We start from the raw sequence: 24,849 nt of genomic DNA on the forward strand, positions 1-24,849 counted from the left end.
CATCGCATTTATCTACATTTTCACCGAATATTACATGATTTGTTATCGATACTGAATCAACATTTTCTTGTTATATTATCTGCGTGTGACTAGGTCATAAACTCTTAATTTTTTTTTTTTAAATATAGTTTTCAATCATGTGTATAGTTCTTTGATAAGTGGCTTGAATGATAATGATGTGTCTTCAACCAGATAAGATGATTTTATTGCGATCCTTTCAACAGTGGCTGTGTAGAGAACATTTTGAGTAAACTTGGAATTAGAAACATCAATAAAGTGAAGAATACAAGACTACAAGCGGTCTGTTCTTTTCAGCGAAAAGTCTGTCGCGCGAGTAAAAATAAAAATCAGTGGAAAAAGGAATGGATTTAAGCGCGCCGCGCGGAACTCTCAGAGTCAAGAGTCCTCTTCCTCTTTTACGGAGCTTTTACAAGAGTAGGATGGGGTTCAGGGGGAGATGCCTTACGTCTATAGCTATAGGTAAAAAAGTGCTCACATGCTAAAAGAATCGATCCTTACTGAAACACTTTTACCCGTTGTCTTTATGCGTTTAAGCAACGACCGACTTTCTTCAGTAAATTTATGCTTTATACGGCGCAAACATTGCGTACAGAACACCACTTATAAACCACTGAATTACTATTTCCTTGAGCTTTTTTTTTTTTTAGACGATCAAGAGTTTAAATATGCATTATACAGGACTTACTTCTTAAATGTTACGGATTTCTATGATTTGACTCATCGTTTAGTTTAGTTCTGTGATCCTAGTCGAGTCGGCGATAATATGCTGAATCTTTTCGCAAACAACTAGGGGTAGTTCTGTTATAGGCGTCAACTGCCCTTCACCATCAAGACCAGCATCCTTCTTGATGAATTCCTTCAGCATTGACTGGAGAAGTCCTTTGCTCTTATCCAGGTTCCCAGAGGAAGACATATTTTTCAGGTTTCTCGCGTTTCATTTCTTGACCCACGGAAGTGAGATGACGGGTTGTCTGATTATGGTTGTTAATGTAAGTTCCCATCGAGTAGTCTGCTGGCTATGTTCGTCGCTATCCTTTGCGTCTCTGTCTTGGTACCGTGTAAAAGTCTTCCCACGTGAGTTTCGTGAAACAATGTTCAATGGTAAATTTGTCAGTTTAAGTCAAGTGAAAGATCTCGCGCTTCCACAAAGATCGTCGGTGACAGCCTATGGGAGGATTCTAATGTAATAACTCGGGTGTATCAGAATAAATCAAATTATCGTCAATACCTAAGATATTTTAATAAGCCTTCTTTGATCTTAAGTTGGAATGGTAATTAGGCATAGCAGCCTTTGAAGACATTTTAAATAGGATTATTCTTCTCCAAATTGTTCTTAGAGTTTTTAGAAGTTTGTTGGTTCTTCGCCTCTTACACTTCTTTCCTTAGAGGTAGACTTTACCAGATCACACCGTGGTAAGAAACAGGAAGCCGTGGGAATAATTATAGTTTTCGTTATTGAATAAAAAGCCTGAAGCTATTATCTGCCAAACACTCACAGAAATAAGTGTATTATGAGGTCAATGATGATAATATATATATAAAAAAAAATTGTGGGTTACGAGCGAGTAACAAATATCTCCCGTGAAGATTAAATATAATTTATAAAGATTTATAGCTGTGGGCGTTAAAGCTTGAAAGCAGCTTTGGATACCATCACGTAATTATGAGTTATAATCAAAAGCAAGGATTTTAATTGAACAATTTTACTTTGCTGTAAGCGACAATGTCGTAGCAAAATGTGTCTTAAGAAAGAATAAATGTTTTATTCTGAGGGGGTTTGAAAACTCGTTAGGTAACCAATGATTTGTTTCTTTGCTAAATGTTGTTATGATGGTTTCCTAATGATCTCTGAAATGATCTCTCGAAATTTCTCCGTTTCATACACTTGAGATTGCTAATAAATCATAGGTGTTTTCAAGTTAATACTTCTCTCTTTTCAGACTAACACGTCAACTCTTAATGAAGTATTCTTAAAGAGCAAAGGAATCAGTGTGATTTAATTTTCAACTTCTTACTTCAGTAGTTCGGTTTACGCCGGTTACTTTAAATAATATTGAGTGAACAGGGTTGGTTTTAGAGCAAACGTGCTAGTGTAAACTGTTTTGTGTTTCCTCCGCTATCAGTTCAACTCTTCAAAAACTCCATCAACATACGTCAAATTTGTGTCACAGATCACGATTAAAACCAAAGTCACATAGCTTTGCGAATTCTAGAGCAATCGCTTCTTGCTAAGAACGTGATAAAAATATGTTAATAACCGAGGTTTGTTTACTAAGACGGAAATACTCAAGAGTGCGAAACTATATTTAGAAAAATACATCACGAAAGCATATTCATCGAAGTGATGTTTTACTAAAATTTTGAAAAACATATTTTTGACTTCTTTTGCTTTGTAACGCTGCTTGGGTTATTGTCTTGTTGCAAAAAAACACCTTGGAAATCATTGCGTGTTACCGAAATTTTAAATTCGTTCAATACGGAAGATAATGCCCTGAGGCATGGCAAATTCTAACCATGTAGAACGATTTGAAAGCTCGTGAAGAACTCAGGGGCAGATCTAAGTATCGTAACGTTATTCATTCATCTGTCAAGGCTGCAAAGTGGCAATTAAGATAAAGCATTGTTCAAACATCTGTTCTATATTTGAAATACCGTACTTAATATCGATTAAGAGAAGTACATTTCGCCGCAGTCTGGTGCTCTTTAGCTCATTGTTATCTTGCACACGGGTTCGCGAGCTAAAACCTTAATTGTCTCCAAAAGATTACAAGAAACTCTAACGTTTATTATGTAAACATTTTCACATTTTGGAGGTAGCAAGTAAGAGAATCCACTTGATTGGCTATCAAATACCCTATCTGCTGCTTTAATTTCACACGACTTTGTAAAGTGACGCCTCGTTCAAGTTTTAATTGCCGACACAATTATATAACGTTTGTCCCTCAGAACGTTTTAGATTCTGGAGATAAGGGATAAAACTGGTTTCACTTGACTAGACTACCCAGTACGACTTATAACTAACTGATTTAGATTAATTTTCCTTCACATTGATATTTCTGTAACAAGAACGCTAGTGATAGAAACTCACTTCATAGAAAAAATTACAGAGTGCCATTGGAAACGTTGAGTTGGAGTTATTAGCACAATATCTGTTAGCTTTGTGCCATTAACATACTAGATATCAACTTGTTTTGACCTGTCATGGATCAGTATATCATCCTAAGATTTCCCTAACATACGGAGAGAACTAAGTGAAGTGAAATGACGAGAATACTTTGACTAAATCTGAAATGATTTCGAGTTCACCAAAGTAGTATGTATAAGTAACGTTTTATTCTTCTCGTGTTCTTGATTTTTGCATGCCAAATTAGTACCTTTGGCCAGAGTAAAATAGTACTGGGATAAAGCTAAGAAAGTAATAAAGAAAACAATAGCTAACGGCGTCACAGAAAGCTAATTTCCGTCCGTTTCTGAAGAACTGAATGTAGAATGTTTTAAGCTGAGGGCTTCTCGTTCCTCTTTTGTTTGTTGTCATTACCTATTGATTAAAAAACTATCTAGCTTTAACGCACGCGTGGAAAGACAGGGTTGGTTCCTTTACCTGACCTGATCAAATCTAAAACTTGATATCATATAACTGAAGAAATACGCAAACCCTCATAAAAACTGCCTCCCTGTGACAGGAAGCTTCCTCAAAATCATTCTTTAGTTTTCTCAAAGTGGATATGAAAATTGATATTGACAATTTCTTTGCACTTGAGTCCTCAAAGAGTGCTCGTTACTGTGAATGTATTTAGTGCTTGAAACACTCTTAAAAAAGACTTTCACTAATCTACGAATCGCTGGGTCTTATTTTTAACTCTGTACTGAAATAAATAGCAGTTTGAACACTCCATCATATACTCGAGGCATAAGATAAACCGTCATTCATTGGGGCCTGACTTGCATCCAACAACATTGATCACTATCTAAACGTAGTCGGCCAAGCGTAAAAAAATAAAAGCACAAACATTAAAGGTTGCCGCTTTTATTACCATTCTGTGTCATTTTACAAATTTACAGCGAACAGCTTAAACGTCATTCAGTGGACATCGTAAAGGTCAAAGATAAATGAACGTGGATCAAAAGGTAGCCGTTTCAATTTTATACTCTTTTGAGTATACCAAACATTTCAAGTGTGAAATTAAATATTTAGGTCGATCATTCATACCTGTCAAATTCACATTTCCTTTTCATTACGGACAATTTACCTATTTTAAGCTTTTCCAATTAAACTTTCTACCACACGCCACGAGATTTTGTCTAATATCCATATGATTTGTCATCAATTAAATCAATTAAAAAAATGGAGTTAGGGCGGAGTTTTATCAAATTGACTAACGGTTTTTTGCCTCCAATAAGGTAAACATTGTAGATATTGGACTTGGCAACGAAACATTCTGGCCAATTGAATCATTTTGATTTCCTTGTGTGGTTACAAATTCATACAAAAGAGTTGAATTGACCTTTTTGGAAGAGGAAGGTAGTGCTCTCCGTTTGTATAAAAGCCGGCTTCTTTTCGGTGAGATAAAAATTAAAGAAAACATGCGTAAGTAAGGAATACCATCAGATGTATTCCACGTTTTTATTCGTTTTGCTCAAATTAACGGAAAACACTTTACAATTTGATCAGTTCCCTCTCCTACCTAGCTCAATGATGAAAATAGATTTCGCTAGTTATGTTTGTTATTGGAAGTTTGAAAAATCCAGATTAACTTGGGAAAAAAGTCTGACCGTCCAAAAAGGAGTATACTTTTGGTTTTATCTGAACAGGCGAAGCACCCCTAACTGACATGCGTGCATGGAAAAGATTCATAAGCTGTTGGACATGCTGCTGGTTTTCCTCACAAATTTCCTCTTATTGTATTTGCCACCCATTGGAAAGATTTGGCCGCGAACTACAACTTTCTGCTGCTTGTATTCTAATTTTTAACTTTCTTCGATCGTAGGTGTAATCGTTGAGGCCCATGAACTTATTTTCAACTCGCGTAAGTTCACCGATATACACTCAAAATTGGTCTGAGCATGCCAGCCTCAAACTAAAACGTGCGCGTTAAGAGTTTCTTGGTCAACCCATTAATTAAGAAAATATGAAAGGCTATCTTCATTCTGGCCCCAAAAAGCATTACCATAATGAAGGTTCCAAGATCCGGACTGCCGCAAATAAAAAAAAAATTTTACAAAACGACAACGCTTTTCGATTGAGTGTTGCAAAACCAAAATCGAAGTAATTACAACGGCCAATCAGATGAAAGGAAACACCAGAACTGACTAAGGCGCGAGAAAACGCGAGTGTCCAAGTCGTGATTGGTTTTAGTTTTGTATCTGATTGGTTGAGAAAGTTGCACGTGTGTTCTGGACTAATCACAGGTTAAATTGAAACAAAATGAATCCAATCCCGGATTACTCTCGACACTCAACTTAAAATTACTCAAAGATAAAACCCTTTAAAGCTGATAAGGCTGTACTCATCACCGCTCGGCTGGATAACGTGTGAAAATTGCGGGGAGAAATTGCTTGTAAACCACTTCAGGGAGTTAAATTGTTATACAATCAACCTTCGCTTAACGGACTCGTCTATAAGACGGTCACTTAGAGATCGTAACAACCGTTTCTTAGTCTTTTACATTGTCCTTAGCTCTTTTCAAAACAGACAGCTGTCTTAGACGGACTACGGAGACTTTGAAACAGTTACAGGACATAGGAACTGTGTCCTTTCTTTAGTGTAAATATGTCGGCTAGAAAAAAAATTGATGTTAGTAAATTTGTCTTGGTAATAAATTTCCTTGTAAATGCATCACGATGAAACTGGATGTCAAAAGCCCTTTCTTTACTATTGGTAGTCTTAAAATCTTTCGCAATACGTCCCTCCCGAGCCAAGGGGGAAATGAATACGTACCATGCCCTATTTTTTCTCTAACCATAGTTTAATAACTTCCAAAACACCAAACATAGTCTCTTTTTCCTCTGACATCACACCCACGTAAAATGACACAATCTGAAGGGATACGGTAGGCCTCTTTTGACCCGACGGTTGTGCAATACTAAAACGATGACAATACAATTAAACAAGCAAATTGTTTTTGCTTTCCTTGACAACAAACAAATGTCACCTAGACATGCTTTGAACGATATTCATAACCTTAGATACTCCAATCTGTTAAGTGACATAATTTTCCTGACAGAAACTCCACGTTTTTGTAAACACTTTTAACTATATCAATAAGCGAAAAAATTTTGGGTTGATTCCGTCTTCACCTCCAGACCGAGGACCACACAAATGCTTTTAACGAAACCAAGTAACTACAAGAAAAATTCCACAACATTAACACCTTTAAATAAACGATTCGATTGAGGCCTTGAGCTACTGTTACTATTTCTTTTTTATTCCAAGCTTTAATTTTTTTTAAGTTTTCCCAAAATTTCCTCGTTTTGTCTGGTAAAACATTTAATAAGCTGCGATGTAACAATTTTCCTATTTTGGTCGTCAGATATCAAGCTCTCAGACGTCAATCTCTTTTTACCCGGGGATAAATTTATATATGACAGAACGCCATGGAAGATTAGTGGAAAAACGTACTCGAATATTGTCGTGTTTTGCTTTTCCACCACTAATTCCAAGCCATCCGACCGTTTTAAGTACCTTAAAATGATGACAAAGTTCAAGCATTGAGGACGAAGTAAGAATTATATAACAACAAATATCGATGTCTCACAGTTTAGACTGGACATCCAAGCTGTTTTACATCGTATTTGGACACGAATAAAGCAGATCTTCTCAATGTTAAGGGGAAGACTTAAGAGGACTTTATGAAAAGGATTGCCCTGACTTTGTATATGATGAATTTGTCTTTCATCTGGAACCTCTTGCGGCTCCGTAAGTTACATCACTAGAACTGACAATTTTCCATCTATTCTATCCTTATAAGGCCACACGTGGTCACGAAAAAAAGAAGAGCAAAATCAGAAGGAAACAAAAAAAAAAAAAAAAACGGAGCACTTAATAACGAGTAAGTATAGCTATGTGAACCAGTTAAATTATGTGACTTAATGAGATACTGTGGCCTCTTCAAAAAGTCAAACATCCGGAGTAAACCAACATTAGTTTTCTGACAGATCTAGATGGAACGATGGCATAATTTAATGGAATAATGGAATTTTTCTCTTCTCATAACATTTTTTGCCGACTATCGGTTGTATTTTGACAACATAAAACCAATTGAATGAAGCATCTTCGGTTTGGCATTTGCAAATTAGTTTAGAGTTAATTTTTCATCTGAGTGAGACTCAATTTAAAAGAAAAACTCAACAAAAAGGAACAGAACTAGGCAATCGACAGACTATGAAGCCATGATAAAATAGTCAACAAAGAATGTTGGCCACCAGGGAATTTCAGAATTTCAAGAAGTTATATATTGACACCCTCTCATACAGAGTTTTGTCATCGATAAGGGGATTAAAATCACTAATTATTTATCATTTGAGATTGGCTTTTGGTTTTCGCCGCTCTCTCAAAGATCATTGCACTGGAAATCACTTAGAAACGATTTGTTGAAATTTTAGGGTACAAAGCGACTTAATGCAGTCTGAGTAATCGGATGACAGCCGCACTAAGGTTCTCTTTCAAAGGAATTGGCGTGCTGACAGGTTAGAGCTGAAGAGGTATTTCTAGAAATTTACACTACTTTCATTGTATTCAGTGACAAATAAATTAAAAACCTGCCACGAGTCATTCCTAACGTTGTTTCGAGGAAAATTCAGATGACTGCGTTGTCGACCAGGACGCAAGCAAGCAAACAAGGCTCAGTCCACCATGCAGCTTGTGCGGTATTTTTACTCGCTCAACCCCATTTCATCTCATTGTATGTTACCCAAGGCTTGAAGGATAAGCTTATGAATCTTCAGTAGTTTGGGTCACTGCGTACTTGTGTCACGATGATAAAGAAAAGGAGTCCATATACGATTATACTTGTAAATTTTACGAGATAAACAAACAATTTAGGAACAATTACTTGCATCAAGGGGGCAGGCAGTTGTCACCGAGAAGGATCCCTTTGGTCCAAGACCTTTAGTCATGGTCTGTCGATCGTTTGCAGTGCACTGAAAAACATTTCTATGAATCATAAATCTTCAATCGATCATAGCTTCAAAGCGAGTTTTCGATCAAAATTTTTACTGCGTCTTTCCCACGATTTATTTTACTTCTTAATTATTTCGTAGGAGTGTAAAGGAGACGTTTCTGAACTAAAATCTCTTTTACTGGTGCCAATATCAGCGTAACACACTTATCGTGGTGGGTAGAAATTCTTTTGCAAAGTGGCCCAACTCTTTTGCAGTTGAAGTCAAAGTCTTTTGAATGCTCGACACACCCAGGCCAATTTCCCTTAGGTTTTTTTTCTTTTCTTTGTTACATACATGCGAAGCCAGCGGTTTCCGGCTTGGAAAGAAATATCCTTTAAAGTTCTGAGTGGACAAGAATTAAATAAAACTGATGCAAGGAATGACTATTTGAAAAGAAGTGGCGAGAATGCAGTTATGACTCAGACGGGTCATGACTAGAGGGACGAGATGTACTCGTAGATAGCTCTAAATCTTAATATTTAAGACACCTTCAATTGCAAATGGCGTACATATACCCAGCTGATTAGTCAGTCGGGTATATTATTGCTTTTCTATGGATTAAAAGCAATGGCAAATACACCACTTTTCCTATGTTTATCCTTTTTAGTCGTCTATCTGGCGACGTACTAAGAATTCATGAAAGAACACCCGACATAGTACGTATCTGATAATTCATTACCGACTATAGGCGTTTTTTTTTTTTTTTTGTTATCTAGGGAGTCTCTTAAATGGATGTAAAATCGTTTTAATTTAGAAAGTTCGCGAACACAAAATGGAAGATCAGCGAGATTTCTCAGTCTTAATAATTGGGGCTTAGCGCATAACTAATTTATATCTTGCAAGTGAAATGAAAACACTCACTTATTTGAAAAAAAAAAAGTAGTTATGTTCAAAGTAGACTGTTTATTTTTGGCCTAAAAGCATTATTACGTCTATAAACTTAATTCTAACGCACATTTTAAGCTTAAAGACTACTTTGAGCTTTCCTCGTCTACAACATTAAACGAAACTGACTACTTCAGCAAAACTTCAATTTTCATAAAACATAAATGTGAACGTTTTGGTTTCGCGTTACAAGCAACCACTGCATTAGCGGCGTAAAAACATAACAGCCAAGGTTCATCTAAACAAGCTAAAATGAGAAATTCAACACTTAAGGACTAGTGCAAATTGCTATCAAAATAATCTTAGGTTTAAGGTCAGTTAGGTCTCGTCTCTTCCGAAGTTGTTGTTGACAAGTGAACGAACCAATTAAAAGAACAAATTGGCTCAGTAGCATTGCTACAGATAAGATTACATTCAAAGAGAAATCTTTCTGTTTTCATACTAAGTCATTTCAAACAGGAACTAGACAAAAGCGATAATTCTGATTTAGAGATGACACAGAACACGTTTTTTTGATTTATTGATTAAGTTCACCGTGAGTCGCATGTGGAACTTTTGCAACGATTGCCTCCTAAACCCAAATAGCATGTATGAACCGAACAAAAATCAAGTGAAGTATTGCAAGACTTTACTTGACAGTCAAAGCTACTTGATGAAAGAGGAGGGTTAGATTCTCTTCTCCTCTTATGTCCTCCACATCACCTGAAATGGATTTTTAAAACGAATATAGGAGTATTAAATTGGAAGATTGACATGTGTTACCGAAAGCCAATCAGAGCTGAGAATACCTTCATCTGTTTATAAAACACATTAAATCAGTGCGCAGCACTTATTCGCTATTCTTCCCTTTCATTGATAAGTGTTTCTATTGAGTGAGCCATGAAGCTTCGTTTACTGAGTGTATTTTTATTTGTTATTTATTCAAGCAAAGTTATTGCGTTATGGTGGTGAGTACTGTGCAAAGTCAGAAAAGTCCTGACACACCAGAAATCCGCGGTTTAATAATCCCTATATTACTTAGCTTAGTAGATTACTAAAACATAGTACTTTTAATCGTCAATGCAGGTCACTCGAGACGTCAATGCAACAAGACCCTAATGTCGTGTGTAAGAAGACGCAGTCATTCTTCCAGAGAAAGGAAGACTTCTGCAAGTCGAAGCCCGAACTGATTTCTACCGTTCTAGAAGGAATGAAAGGTTCCGTCGAAGAGTGTCAGTGGCAGTTTAGAAACAGGCGATGGAACTGCTCGACGTCCAAGAATTCTGTCAAGAAAATTCTTCGCTACGGTAAGTGATAATGAACGCTAGCCAAATGCAGCTATCTGGTCACACTTAATAAACCCTGCATGAAAGATTCATCGGCCGGTGCGTTGCTTGATCGCACAACAGACCACACTACTTGACTACGATGAGTAGGCCCATAAGACCTAGTGCGTTATTCAACTTCAAGCTCTATTTTTTTTCCACAGACTACCGAGAGACGGCGTTCATCTATGCGATCACATCGGCCGGGGTTACCTTTTCTGTCACGCGAGCATGTAGCTTGAGTCATCTTCACCAATGTGGATGCCGCAAAGTAAATCCGAAACAGAAACAGCACGTCATCGCCAACAATGTCATTCAGTCGTTCCCTCGAAACGATTATCCTTCTGCAGAAAACCAAGTTCCAAGCCAGGCATTTCCCATCGGCGAGAACGAGCAGTTCGAATGGGGAGGCTGCAGCGACAATATTCATCACGGCTACACGATGTCGCGGCAGTTGATGCAAGAAGTAAAAAGTAGAGATGGTCGATCCATGATAATCGAACACAATAATGAAGCAGGACGATTGGTGAGTGAAAAGTATTTCCGGGGTTACACCAAGCTTTGTTATGAGTTGCCAAAGCCCTATTCATTTTCTCACTTAGATAAACAACAAACAAACAAGCGCTCGTTCCTGGTTTTCCGGCCTTAAACTCGACATTGCTGTAGCGGAACGCCAAATTATATCACCCAGACAGCTACGCAACCAAACACGCGCCCGTCACAACACAGCGCATTTTTGAAAGGCAGTGAAAGCAATTGTCATGCAATTACTACTAAGTAATAAGCTTGTTTAAGTTAACGAGGTCAGAAAAATATGCGCGTATTCTCTTGGATTCCACGGCACTTGAGTAACGAGCCAGCCGTTTGCTGCATAATTTAAAACAGATCAGTTTGTGATCATGGTAACTGCCGTTCGTTTGGGTTTGTCTCGTCTTTGGTGGTATCATTTATTTCAAGTTGATAGTACAATTTTGATTAGGACTTAAGCCCTGATAACAACATTGGGTGTTAAAGAGACTAGCGTTGGCTTGCGAAAGTGCAGCACCTCTGGTTTCCGGCGGGAGCAGATTGTTTTCGCTGCTATCTAAAGCCTTTTAACGCATCACAGAGATGCCGATAAGCCACCTAAAAGCAAAGAAGACAAAGCATAGCTTGGATGCAAGTGGCGTGAAAAAAGTTAATTTGTCACCTACACGACCGCTCGAACAATTGTCACGAAGCGATCCAATCTTAATGTTAATTTTTCCGAAGAAAAGATAAATTACATATACGCCTTCCACTAATCACCGAATTTGTTATATTTGCATACCTTTTGTGGCATCTCAGACCTTTGTTTACTCTTAAATAGAATGAGTTAACAGTATAGCTTTAATTTCTGATTCCTCAAGCGGCGTTAAACAGAGAACACCAACAAACAAATGTTTTCTATCGATTTCAATGTTTAACCCAATTAAAAGTAAATTAAGACGCTTCAAGCCATCCCTTTTAATGAAAAGGCTGCATACGATCACTAGGACGTCTAAATGACTCAGTTTGCTTTAATCAGTTCTTCACACCATCGCATTAAATCTTCACAGGAATTTAATTTTCTAGTGTAAACTTTATTGACAGAGTAGTTAATTCAATTTTGACAGTTTACCTTTCGAGTGGAAACTGTGAAAGACAAGTGCCTCCGTCTTTGGCAGGTTGACATGAACGAATTCCCTTGGTAAATATTTGCGTCTCATTTAAAGTAAACCACTATTTTTGTCTCCTCTATACTAGTTTATCCTTAACACTGATCCAAGCGTGAAACAAATACTTTCAATTGGAACAAAGGTGCCGCAACTTAAAGAGACAACAGCCGCTTGGGAAAGTGATAGCTTGCAAAATTTTGAAACGCAAGTCTAGAAAAAGATACCTTCCACGATAAAATTAATCCAACATGCCACAGATAACCTAGCTAGATCAATCTTGAGTTAGTTGACAATAATTGTAACGTCCTGTTTGGTTTCTTTCACCTTTCCTAGGCAGTCAAGCGTAACATGCAAACAGAATGTAAATGCCATGGTCTCTCGGGTTCCTGCTCTGTTCAAACGTGTTGGGAAAAGATGCCGCACTTTAGAGACGTGGGTGACAGACTTAAAGCCCGTTTCGATTCTGCCATCAAGGTGATTATAGGAAATAGCGGAGATCAGTTAATCAAAGAAGGAGAAACAATAAAACCTCCAACAGAACTCGATTTGGTTTATACTACCGACTCCCCAAACTTTTGCAAAGCGGACCCCTATTTGGGCTCTCATGGCACTGTTGGCCGACGGTGTAATGATACAAGCATGGGAGTGGGAGGGTGTAAATTGCTTTGCTGCGGTCGTGGAGCAAGAATGAGAAAATTGATCATAAAAGAAAATTGCCAATGCCGTTTTCAGTGGTGCTGTACTGTTGAATGCAAGAGATGCAGGAGAGAGGAAGACGTTTTTACTTGTGAATAACCCTCCTGCTGCTCGGATACACACTAACACGCGAGAGACAGTCACGTCAAATGTCATGTGAACAATGGTACGCACTCTGCAAAGTTTATTTGAACGGCTACGATTATGTCCAACTTTCAGGAAAAGAACCGCTCCTTATGACAAGTGATACCCCAGATAGAGGAAAGTATTTAATATATGTTTTCAAATATCAATTTTAGCGGAATCCAATCAGACAGCTGGAGGTCACGGCACGACTAAATTGCAAACACTTGAACGTTGTGTCTGATAGAGATATGAATACTACAACGAAGGAATAGTCATGCAATGCCGTACAAGGATTTTTTCCAGTTACTGAACATTGCAAGTTGTTCGTGACCAAATGAACGCTTCAATGCCAAATTTTCAGGACAATCGAACCCACTGCTTAGTAGAAGTGAAGTACAGTACAGGATGAAAACAGTGTCATCTTGAACGATTTAGAAGTAGACACTCTTCATTTAATCCCCTTGGAGTTGATTAGCACTATGAGCTTTGAAGGGGTTCTTTAATTGTCGACGTTTATTGCAAACATTCAAAGTAACAGCAGGGTTTCGGGCTTCACGACAGAGAGCCTATACATAAAGTGTGACCTTTCAAATTACCTTCTAACAAGTGCTCTGTGTCTTTGACTAATTTATATAAACTCACGTTACAACCAAAACATTCTGCATTATTTCATGTTAATACCCAGTTGTTTTCTTTAAGGATTTCACTAATGAGGGCACAAAAGAACGGAAAGCTTAGTAAGAGCAGTTCAGTCCGGAAATCGCCATGTAATGGCCGGTCACATCAAACAGTGAGATAATGATATTTAATTGCGATCTTATCACCCGGAGAGCGTCAAAATGAAATCCAGGGAGTTCAAGACACGAGCATGATTAAATTTCTTTATAAAAAATCGTTATACACCGAAATGATTAGACATTGTAACCTTCTCCAATGTTACCAAATGACCAAATTATATTGACAAAACTATCACAAGCCGTGACTATTCATTCTCTCTTGACCCAACAAATTTATCACTTGGAGCTGAGAATTTTTGTCAAAAAGCGATTAGCAATGTTCTGATATTTCCCTTTTGTTTGATGTTTCTGATACACATGCCTCATATCCTGCTGCGATAATAAGCAGTTAGATATAAACAATAAATTTGATTGACTTCTTATGTGTTTTATTTTCCTCACAATATTCTGAAATGTGAAAAAAAAACAAAAAAAAACTGGTTTCGTTGTAGAAGCTACTTAAAGACAGTACGTGAATTATTTGCCAGTGATATTTACGAAAAGTACAATACCTTTATCTGCTACTTGCACGAAAGACTTATGTAAACAGGGCTCCTTGTGAACAACTTCAGGTTGATTTTTAATACTGGTTTAAAAAAGATTATTCTGTTATACTGTATAGTCGATTGAGGTATGGTGGCGATGACTGCGTTTTATTCTTAGGAGACTTTAACATTTGCAGTAATGGTCGGTCTAATAAAAGAATATAAATACTTTGTATATAGGTTTTAAAACAGAAATAAATGAATAGAATTGTTCTCCCCTCTTTGATTATTTTGAAGGAGTAAGTACAATGCTGTGACATTTATAAACTGTTACCTATTCATACGAGAGGGACTTTTAAAATCACTTAGAGCAATATCATCGATTTACAATTGTTCAGCGCTAGATTTGTTCGAAAATCCTCCTGATAGCATTAAACTCATCTGAAATTCTCTGATACGCATCAAAATGAAGAGCATTTCACAAAGAACTGCCAGCAATCCCGCATATTTCCTAACTCTTTCTTCATTTAACGTAGAGGGAGGTTTGAAAGGCTTATATGTCAAGAAGTTATTGAAACCACCCAAATAGAGATACACTGGCAACGTTTGTGAATATATGAAATCATATATTCAAACTGAGGTTAAAGAAATTAGTATGGGAGTGATATTCGCAGTACCTATCTGCTTAAACAGTTGTGAAAATAAGGCCTGAAAAAAATTAAAGCCTGTATGGGGTCCCGTACAGGCCTGAAATTTTTTCAGGCCTTATTTTCACTACTGCTTAAGTAGCGATCATTATTGCAAAGATCGCTCGCATACTAGAGATACACTGGGTAGATTTTCCTCCCTCTGAGATTAGGTGGAAGAAATTGCTTAATTTTGTGGGACGAAAAAATTTGCCAGTATCCTTGAGAAGATTGCGGCGATCAACACATGCTAAGATTTATGCCAGACGCAACGTGAGTAAGAAACAACATCACCAAATCCAATCAATTTGTGCATATCCTAAAAGTGCTGGGACACTGAGGCTTCGCTAATCTTAAGCCAGAAACAACAAAAGCGAAAACCAAAACAACCTGAGAAAGGAATAAGTTCGACTGCTATCGATTTTTGCACGCTTTATGTTTCAAAATCTGCGACCGTGGTCACTATTCAAAATATTGAACATGAACCTTTTCCGTGCAGACATCGTTCTCATTTAATTAATTCCTTTGTTTTGGACAGGAAAGAAGTCTGCACGAAAATCCAAACACCTGTTTTGACCGGTCACGTGACTAGACTTGAATGCCATAATTTTTCAAAGATATATAGACCCTTAAAGAACTTATGAGTGCTTTGAGATTAATGATACCAACTAGGAGAACACTCGATAGCCATACGAGGGGCGGGCCGTAAGCAATACTTGCCTCTTAAGTGCTCTCCAGATTTCTGTCCTATCTCATTATTCAAATAGCGCAACTGAACAGAATAGTTTCTCATAAAAATTGTTAATGCCTCATCTGCCCGAGAATTTCAACAACATTGTTTCTCGAAAGCAAACTTGGTGTGCTGTTGATTCAAACTTAAAAATTTACCATTGCTACAATGTCACAGGAGACTGTTATGATCACCAGACATAGCAAAGGCTTCCCTAAGACAGAAAGATTTCTAGCCAGTTGTAGTACGTATTAACTAACATTCGCTGAGAATACAATGCCCCTTTGAAGAAAAAAAAAAAAATAATACATCATGCCCCACGCAAAGGCTGCGGACAAAATTGATCAATGATATGTCATGCGGTTGACATTGAATTTGTTTGTAGTAGCTGGCACATCAATACCATATTCAATTTGAAACAAAGGCTAAGCTCTTTGATCTGGTGTTCTAGATAAAAGAAAAAAACGATCATTCTACTAGACATGCGAACTTCCGCCAAGAAATGCCAGATCCAGTCAACAATAACATAACGTTAAAACGTTCTTACGAAGTTAAAGGGGAAGAGGTAGACGGAGTTCTAAGTCAGTGGATATCATTATTATGGAGCCATGTAGGCCCTTGTGTCCTATTAAATAAAAGTTGTTATTTTCAAGTGGTGCTTATTCATTATGCTTTACCTGGTAAATGTCAATTACAAAATAACAGAACCTATGGAGGATTTGTCTGGTATGCGTGTTAATTCTTGAAAGAAGTATTGATGGTTACAGTGCGTGTTTGTGCTGTTTTTTGTCCATACTTCTCCATGCTAAAAGGTGAGGTCGTATCTCTCTGAAACCTCTAAATAAATGCAAATCTTGATGTGTACGTCAAGAACAACTGATTTCGTGTCATCGAATTTGTGAAAATAACCATCTTTCGACAGGAAGAACAGGGATTGTGTGGTGATCAGTACGAGCCCGGTCCAAAGTTAACATCCTAACTGATTTATGTTTTTAAATATGTTATTTATTTCATTCTTTTTACGAGGGCTCCTCTCATAGTTATCTCTTATTTCTCTCTTCCCCAAAAACAACAACTATATCACACGCTTCAATTGGATCCGTTGTATACGTGTACGAGTACTTACGAACGAACTCAAACTTTTCGAGAGCTACATTGTGCATTTGATTGCGTGGGAGTCAATTATGAAACTAAATTTACATCTATTGGTTAATTACAAAGTTATGGGAGAAGTATAAAGGTCATTATAAGACAGGAAGTGCAAAGTTCAGAAAAAAATTGAAAATACGATATAAAAAAGACGTCCTTATGCCTTATGATCATGATCAGGGCATTGCATGCGGTAATCATCACCACAGCAACAGAAATAATGCATGGAGCAGAACCATAACGTAAGACTGACCACCGTTAGAACAACTGCATTTTCTAAGATCCCTATTTGATCCTTATGCTGAGCCATTCTTAAATAAGAAACACTCATTCAATCATGTATAGACAAAGGATACCTCGGAGTTTCAGAGCCATACTCAAATCAAAATTTTAACAACATACAGTTAAGAGAAAGTCCGAGTATTAAATGTTCCAGTATCATTTACTATGTTCCTACGGACTTAACTCGAGACACTTGTTCTTCTCAAAAACGCGTTGAAATGTTAAGGAGCACTGAGTTTTGGCTTATTAAATCTTTACTACCAAACATTTTTCAATTATCTGCTGTGTCTTTTAGAACTATCTCGTACTATCTCGTACCGCTATTAAGATGATGAAACAGTGATTGAGCGGTCGAATGAAGTCGGTATTTGTAAGAAAAGTGTTTCCATGATGTACCTAGTGCATATCTGTACACAGTCAATCCCTTGTCTACCAACGATAAATCAAAGTAAAGACAAAGAAAACGATTTGATAGCTGCACAGATTTTCTTGTTACGAGCATTTATTATAATGTCCATACATTGCGTGTGGGCAAACTAAAAGTTTTGTCAGTGAATTGTACCATTTCAATGATTATCATGAGAGAAAGACCCAAATATCGTGATGCAGATAGGAGTTCTCAAGTGTCGTCCCCGATAGAAAATCGGGTCAGGACTGCAGGCCAAATCTCTTTCGGTAAATGTCTCTCGCAACCCTAACCCCTAGACCCTGCTGCAACAAAACTTTCGCACCACTAAGCTGAGACGACATTGGGGCATAGAGCTTGCCTACACAATTCACTAGGTCAAAAGTAAAGATAACCTGATTTGCAAACATCCCTTGCGGGTGAGTGAGTGAATATGATCCAAACTGTGTGAAAGATGAAGCCTGTAGCGCCCATTACATGAATAAAAACTGAAAGAGGTGAGACCAACCTAAGAGTTTTGCTCCAGCTACTGTTAAGGCAGGCTATCAGCTCTGTTTGTTGTTTGTTTCGTCTCCCCTTAACCACTTTGAAGTCGTTCTGAAATGTTCAAGAACTTGAGCTTGATGCTTCACACTTGAATTGGATCTAGGCCCTCGCGTTCTGGACAATGGACCTTGATACAGAAAATAAATGTAAGTTAGACGATACCTGTGTAACCTTTTGCTTGCTGAACTCAACTTCCGGGATTACCAAAGGTGAAGTGGTAAGGTAACCTGCCTACACAGTTTAAAAGGGTTTGGGTCATCTACTACCTTAAATATACCTTGGAATTCCCCATGTCATGCCTTTCACTTTCTCTTAGAAAGCGAAAATGTGCCAATTTTTTCGGAAGGCTGATGAGATATTTGTAAAAGGGAAATTATAAATATTTTTCTTGTTGTTGTCAATCTGCACAAATATGAAATCTTTAATCTTTGTCAATTAGAGTAATCAGCTTAAGAACTAAGAAAAACTACAAACATGAGTGGTCTTCTCAGAGCAAGTTGCGTCGTTCTTTGTTCATCTCTAGCGTGAGCCGCTAGCAGCCAAAACCGAAGGCAAAATCTTCACTTATTGTTATAACTGACAACGATGATTTGTTCTCTTACTTACACAGAAAGCATTTATTCGAGTTTTAATCAAAAAAGTGTCCAAGTAAAACAATACTCAATGTACATAACAAAGGAATCTTTTAAGTGAAGTAAAACACGCATTTGAACAAGTTACATCTTTACCAGAAAGTAAAAATCACTTCGATTGCCTTAACGTGGGTAGTATTCATTCAGCCCTACGCGAGACTTTTCGAATGGAAAACATCAGCTCTAGCATTATTTTACACACTTAAAGTTAATCATCTTCATTTTCACTATTGCGTAAGACCTCTGAGCACTTTGAGATTCGGTACTGTAGAATCCCTGAGGTAACAGACAAGGGTAAGGGCTCCCAGAGACATTATCATCTGAACACCCTCCAAGAGTAAAGACCTCAACGACGGCCCTTGGAAAAATAACTCCTACGCCTACAAATCAGCTTATCATACTCTTTATTCCATAACTGAAATTCTCTTTCGGTCTTAATCAAGAAAGTGGATGGCAACTTCACTTCCAATTCCAGGATCACTGGATTCAAGGTCACCAGGACTGGACACTCCTTGCTTTTACAAATAGATTTTTTGAAACAAGGTCTTTCAGATTTGAGGATTCATTAAAAGAGAAACTCTCTGACGTTAAGAGCAATGCGTATGGAACAGACTGACTGTAGGACTAAACGATGTGAAGGATCAGAAGCACTAATTGGAAGGTCACAGTTTTGACTCCATTTGGAACTGCTTCAAACCTCTCAGTTTTGAATTTTTGTAATCCCCCTCGATAAGCCCAGGTGCTTTTGGGGAAGAAAATGACAAATATGTTAAAAAAATACTTCTGAATCTTCAAACTTGCAGTTATCTGTCATTCACTAAACAATCATCAGACATTGACAAATGAATGTCAAATACTGTCACTGATAATTTGTGGCAAGGTTGGGATCTAGCCAAGCTAAGTTTGCGACTGATCCTCGTCCCCTTAAGAAATTCCTCCTTTCCAGATTCACAATTATTAAGCACTTAACGACCTTTAACTTAACTTTGATTAATAAAATTCAAGACGTTAATTCTAAACGAAACAAATAAGGGATCGAGTTGTCGATTGCTTTTAGCCTTTAATTAATGAAGCGGCATATGCGCGTTAACTTTTCCAAAACATATTACGTAAGTCTAAAGCTTATTACTACCGATTATCTTAATAGTTTAACCATTTGGTTTCTGGATAGTTGGTATGGTAAAAAAAGGAGACAAACTGCATATACAAGACTTATAGCGAAGGAAATGACATTGTTGTCAAGCCTGTCAACTGAAATGACAATTTCGCAATTCGTCTCAAAGTGTACGAAAGAACATATTAATGGCTCATCTGCAACGCTTCCAGGCGCTTAACACAGCAACTCGATAGAACATGACAAAATAATAGGTTATTATCCAAATGCCGCAGGCTGGCGTTATTCCTTCATTGAAATTTTCTCTTACCTCGGCTCCAGATAAGTCTACCTTGAGGTAACCCTGAGAAGTTCTATGACTCAGCTCTAAAGTGATTTTGACTTATTAAGTTACAATAGGAACGTGTTCGTTCCTTGGAAGCCGAAAATGAAGAATGAAACCGGAAAGTAAACTATGACTTTTACTACTTTCACAGCTTCTAAATTTAGCGAATTTAGATACAGGCTCCTTGAAATAGATTTTCCTTCTAAAAATAGCATTATCTGCATTGCAATCATCTCTTATAGTTTTTAAGCGTTTTTGTCATTTCTGCCTTAACAATAACAAACTGTCTTACATATTTTCTACCGCAGAACATTTTTGCCTTTCTGGAGTAATAAATAAACGGTGCTATAATAATAATAATAATAATGATAATAACAATAATACATATGTACGATCTAATCGTGTGGATGCACGTTTCATCGACCAAAAAAACAAGAAGGTACTTATGGTGGAAATGAGCTGCCCCTTGGGTCAACAACAGAGACAAGAAAGACAAAGAAAAGACCAAGAAGTATGGAGCACTTAGACTTGAGCTGACAAAACAACACCCAGGATACAAGATCTCACAAGTAGACGTCATTATAAATGTACTTGGAGGATGGTCTAAAGCTATGGAAACTGAAATGAAGGGCTTCTTTGGTACAAGATACAAAGAAATATTGCTGAGAATGCAGAAAGCTGTATTAAGTAGTACTCTGAACATTGCAAGAACATTTAAACTGGTTACATCGTAAGAATTTTAAGGACATTATGATTTGGTTTTTTTATGAACAGTATTTTATGAACATTTTAAGTTAAGGATATTTGAAGAACCGAACAGTAAATCATGAACATTTCAAAAAAAAAACATCTTAGTATTTGGCCAATTGACACTTTTATCGTTTTATATTGATCAATTATATTTAAGTAGTATTAGATATTATTATAGTTAACAGTCCTGTCATGCAGATAGGCTACGAATTTTCGCCCTATCTTGCTTAGCTCACTAGCATCCAAACGTGTATACTGCATAATAATAATAATAACTTTTATTTATATAGCGCTCATATATTAAATTCATGGCGCTTTAAAACACTGTACGGGGGACTTTACCAGACTGCTAAGCAGTTTACAATCAATAAAGGCGAATATAACAGATGCCCCATGCCCCCTCCCCCCAATTCCCAGTAAACAGGCCAGACGACATCACAGTAATCTCGTGAAGTGGGTTCTTTACCGTACCCTGCCTAACCAAATTAACTAATTAATAGATGCAGGAGACGGGACCTCCATTTATTCGTCCCTATCCGAGAAGACTAGAATATCTAACCATTTCTTGATCGATGTTATAGAAAAGTAGCATATTCTTCTCAATTATTTTAAGACCCTGAGTGTTGGTCCGGCCTGGGCTCGAACCTTCGACCTCCAGCACAACAGTCCGGCGGTTAGCTCATGTGCTATGTTGAATTTAATCTTAGATGTGTTTTGGTCCCTCAGCTTTACCCTTTTCTACTCATTTAGGTGGAAAGCTCAATCGTAATTATGCAAACATGGCTAACCCTCTGTGTATGCGTGCATCATGTGGCATGCGCAGCTATTTCATTTGTAAGAAAATGTTAATTACGTAGACGGACGGCCAAAAAAACTAAGTAGATCATATAATTAGTGATGTAGAGGACAAAGTTAAACTGACAGCTGGTTTGACGGAGTTGTAAAGTCGGCGTTTCATTGAGTTATGGGTAATGTATGTGTGCTGTTCGATGATACTGACTCAGCAACGAAGCATGCTGAGGATACACTGATGAAAAATGAACCTTTGAAAGGAAGATGTTTGGTATACAAACTAGCGTGTCGCATGTGTACTATTAAGGCTAGGTCCCGGGAACTTTGTGGGAGTTTAACTCCACAGCGCCTCTTATGACTGATATCAGGAAAATCTAGAAAGCTGCTAAGCCTCTGAGTGTGGCAACTGTAATGGTTACTTTTTCTCGCGTCCCTTTACTAAGCGTCTTGATTATGATTTCAGCTCTGGATTATTCTCTATGGAAACACGGAAAGATTCGCATTTCAAATTCCGATTTTCTGGGATAAAGATACACTCCAATTTTGATCAGCCTTACGATACACTCTCCTCCATGATTTCAACGATTTCAAATCCTTTCCTCGAGATCGATCCATACTGCATCTAAACTTTCCCTACGTAAACTGATAGACACAAAGAAAAAATCAATTTTAAAAAAGAATTGCTTCTTTTTACCATAATTGCCAAAATTTTCGGGGAGTATAATGGCCACTTAAATTCCCCACGTTATCAATACACTGGCAAAACAATGTCTTATTCAAGATCTGACGAAAGAGAGAACACATCCAGGAAATATCCTATTTATTTCTGAATGCTACGCAACTCTTCCTAATAAACAGAGGTATCCTGTGTAATCAAGAATGATCCTCTGTTATCTGCCTTTTGTTTAAGCTCCACTATTCACGGTATCAGCCTTTGTAAAATTGTTTTTATCAATGAGAGTTATTCACTTTTTATTTCCTTTACATATGTATGCGATGATTGTCTTTCTGCTTATTGTATGCTATCTATAAAAACCATGTGTCATAACAACGTCCATCCATTAGCAATACACGCAATACGGTTATAGTTTGAGAGGACTTATACTCGGGTACATGTTGGATAAAGGACCCTGTATCAGAACACACTGCTAAATTTAGGGTTATATATAAATGAATGAACACACAGTTCGCAGGTTGTTCATGTTTCACTTATCAAAGTGCCCCTAGCATGGATATGCAGAGCAAAATCTAGGTTAATAAAGAGGACAGTTGTAGCTCGAGGTTTGCGTACTATTAGAGACCAGTCACTGTCTATCGCCGGGTGAATGGGGGGGGGGGGGGGCGGCGGGTGGACAGAGGAAGAATCAGTTATCATCAACGGATTATAAATTGACTGTGAATGGGTGAGGGAGATTATTAGAAGACTATAGAGTCTTGGGGGGGGGGTTTACTGGTAAATTTTCTTGTGACACAAACAAAATCCTTCGCATATCAGATTCGGTGTCCGTTGCTTCATAAGAAAAACTTAAATAGGGCTTACAGATACAAATATTTCTTGTACTTAACCCGAATGAATTTCTATAGTAGGGTATGACCCTTGGCATAGCATTCTAGATGCATAGTTTATCATTTTGCCCTTTGGTTTAATTTCTGAGTTTTTGTCAGTAGTGTTTTTAAAATCTAATTTGGAATTTAGCCACTATTCGAGTCATCCTACGAGGAAATTATAATCCTACTTTAAATGACTGAGTGTTAAGAACGTTGCCTTATTTTCCATTTCTGAACATTAAACGTGTCTAAAGTCATCTTGGTGTATGTGTATTAGTGAGGATTGTAGTGAAACACAAGTGGCATCTTCGATATTATGCAATTTTGATTTGCCCTCCGCTGGGGCCACCAAAACAAATTCAATGTGAGGGACACCAGCATGTTTTATCTCACACCTTATTCGGAAGCACGCTAACATTTGATAGCAGTTAAGTACCACTGAAACATCGAAGGTATTGAGATTTTTCCAAAACAGGTCACGGTGTTTGGCAATGCTCTCCAAATATGCCGAATATTTAACACTGATTAATTATTATCCTCTTAAATGTGGCCAATGTCAGATAACGTATTGTTAAGTTGGCGTGAAAAAAGAAGTTTTTTTATGGTTAAGAATCTAATTGTATTTGTTTTTCTCTTTGAGGGAGTTTGCAGCACCTCCGTTACTTATTTAGGGTGTAATTATTATAAGTCATTATGGAACTAGTTGAAATATTTCTAGGGTAAAAAGCAAAAACAGAAGTAAAACACTGTCTAACAGACCTGGGCAGTGTGTACGTAGTCTTGCCTTCTCCTTTATTGAAACATTCTTATCTAAATGTCTATGTTAGATAAGTTCTCTACAAATCGTAATCCCGCCGTTGAAGTGTTGCACACTTGATTTAAGCCAAAATAGATCACCACGTACCATCACGTCTCTCGTTCGTAAAACGATAATTGGCTTCTCTAATATTCATCAGTGTCGACAGCCTCTCTATTCTTTATTTAAAGTGATTCACAAGTCTAACATGACAGTATCCAAAGAAAGAATCTTTCAAATCTCTATACTGTTTACACTATTTCTTGAACGTGGCGTCAAATTTCAGTCGACCCTCCTTTTGTTTCTACCAAGTTCATTCTAAAAGTAATACCCTAATCTTTCAATGAGTTAGCACTAAAGCTCCCCTGCTGTTAAGCTATTTGGCACCGATCATTTATTATCATCATTACAGATATACTTTGATACATTTTTTTCTCGTTTTCATTGCTACTACTCTAGTCCTAGAGATTGTTGAATTGCAGTGGAAGAAATTTGACAAAACTGGAACGAACATAACAAAAGAGTATGTTAAAGCTCCAAAAATGTGAGCAACCGCACAATAAAAATTTCACGTTTCCCACAATTCACATAATGTCACTTCCCTAAATGTTTTTTAATCTTCATAGGACGGAATGTGTGCCCTCTGCGAAGCACGCCAAATCATGTCAATCAACACAACGAGTGGAATCTACTTCATGCAATGCTCAACATTCGTTGCTAAGTTAATGTTGAGATGTATTAGATGGAATGGACTCAGAGGAATGCACTTAGTCTGCAGATTTTTCTTTTGTATTTGTTGTTGCTTCCTTTTCATGTTTGAGACATTATCGCCACAAAAGTATCTATTAACAGTATAATTTACCTAAGGCGTATGGACGATCGCCAGGCAATCTTAAACTTTTTTCTCGGCGAAATATTGGAGAAAATTTCTTCAGATAAGCTCTTTTTTTGTTGTTGTACCAAA

General features: G+C 37.4%; 1 protein-coding gene and 1 long non-coding RNA gene across 3 annotated transcripts; one reads left to right on the plus strand and one right to left on the minus strand.

Moving 5' to 3' along the window:
- Positions 1 to 188: 188 nt before the first annotated feature.
- LOC148717045 (uncharacterized) lies at positions 189 to 20,161 on the minus strand. The gene is made up of 3 exons (XR_015995239.1): positions 19,985 to 20,161; positions 17,891 to 18,055; positions 189 to 1,199 (listed from the first exon to the last, which is right to left on the minus strand). It is a non-coding gene; the product is annotated as an uncharacterized LOC148717045 (long non-coding RNA).
- On the plus strand, positions 8,350 to 14,403 carry LOC111330934 (protein Wnt-6-like). 2 transcript variants are annotated; one of them, XM_088744780.1, is made up of 4 exons: positions 8,350 to 8,353; positions 10,132 to 10,352; positions 10,535 to 10,896; positions 12,380 to 14,403. In XM_088744780.1, the coding sequence occupies exons 2-4, from the start codon at positions 10,148 to 10,150 to the stop codon at positions 12,839 to 12,841; spliced, it is 1,029 nt and encodes a 342-aa protein (XP_088600906.1). In that variant the 5' UTR covers positions 8,350 to 8,353; positions 10,132 to 10,147; the 3' UTR covers positions 12,842 to 14,403. The 2 variants fall into 2 exon arrangements, with proteins under 2 accessions (XP_088600906.1, XP_022791673.2); XM_022935938.2 differs by lacking the exon at positions 8,350 to 8,353 and adding an exon at positions 9,672 to 10,013.
- Positions 20,162 to 24,849: the final 4,688 nt, after the last annotated feature.

Source organism: Stylophora pistillata, chromosome 14, assembly GCF_964205215.1.
Source record: "Stylophora pistillata chromosome 14, jaStyPist1.2, whole genome shotgun sequence".
NCBI lineage: Eukaryota > Metazoa > Cnidaria > Anthozoa > Scleractinia > Pocilloporidae > Stylophora > Stylophora pistillata.

Bases quoted from the DNA above. Each gene is read 5' to 3' on its own strand.
- LOC111330934 (XM_022935938.2), top strand. From the start codon at position 9,946: ATGAAGCTTCGTTTACTGAGTGTATTTTTATTTGTTATTTATTCAAGC. The intron at 10,014-10,131 runs GTGAGTACTGTG...TCGTCAATGCAG, and splicing joins AAAGTTATTGCGTTATGGTG to GTCACTCGAGACGTCAATGC. The intron at 10,353-10,534 runs GTAAGTGATAAT...TTTTTTCCACAG, and splicing joins CAAGAAAATTCTTCGCTACG to ACTACCGAGAGACGGCGTTC.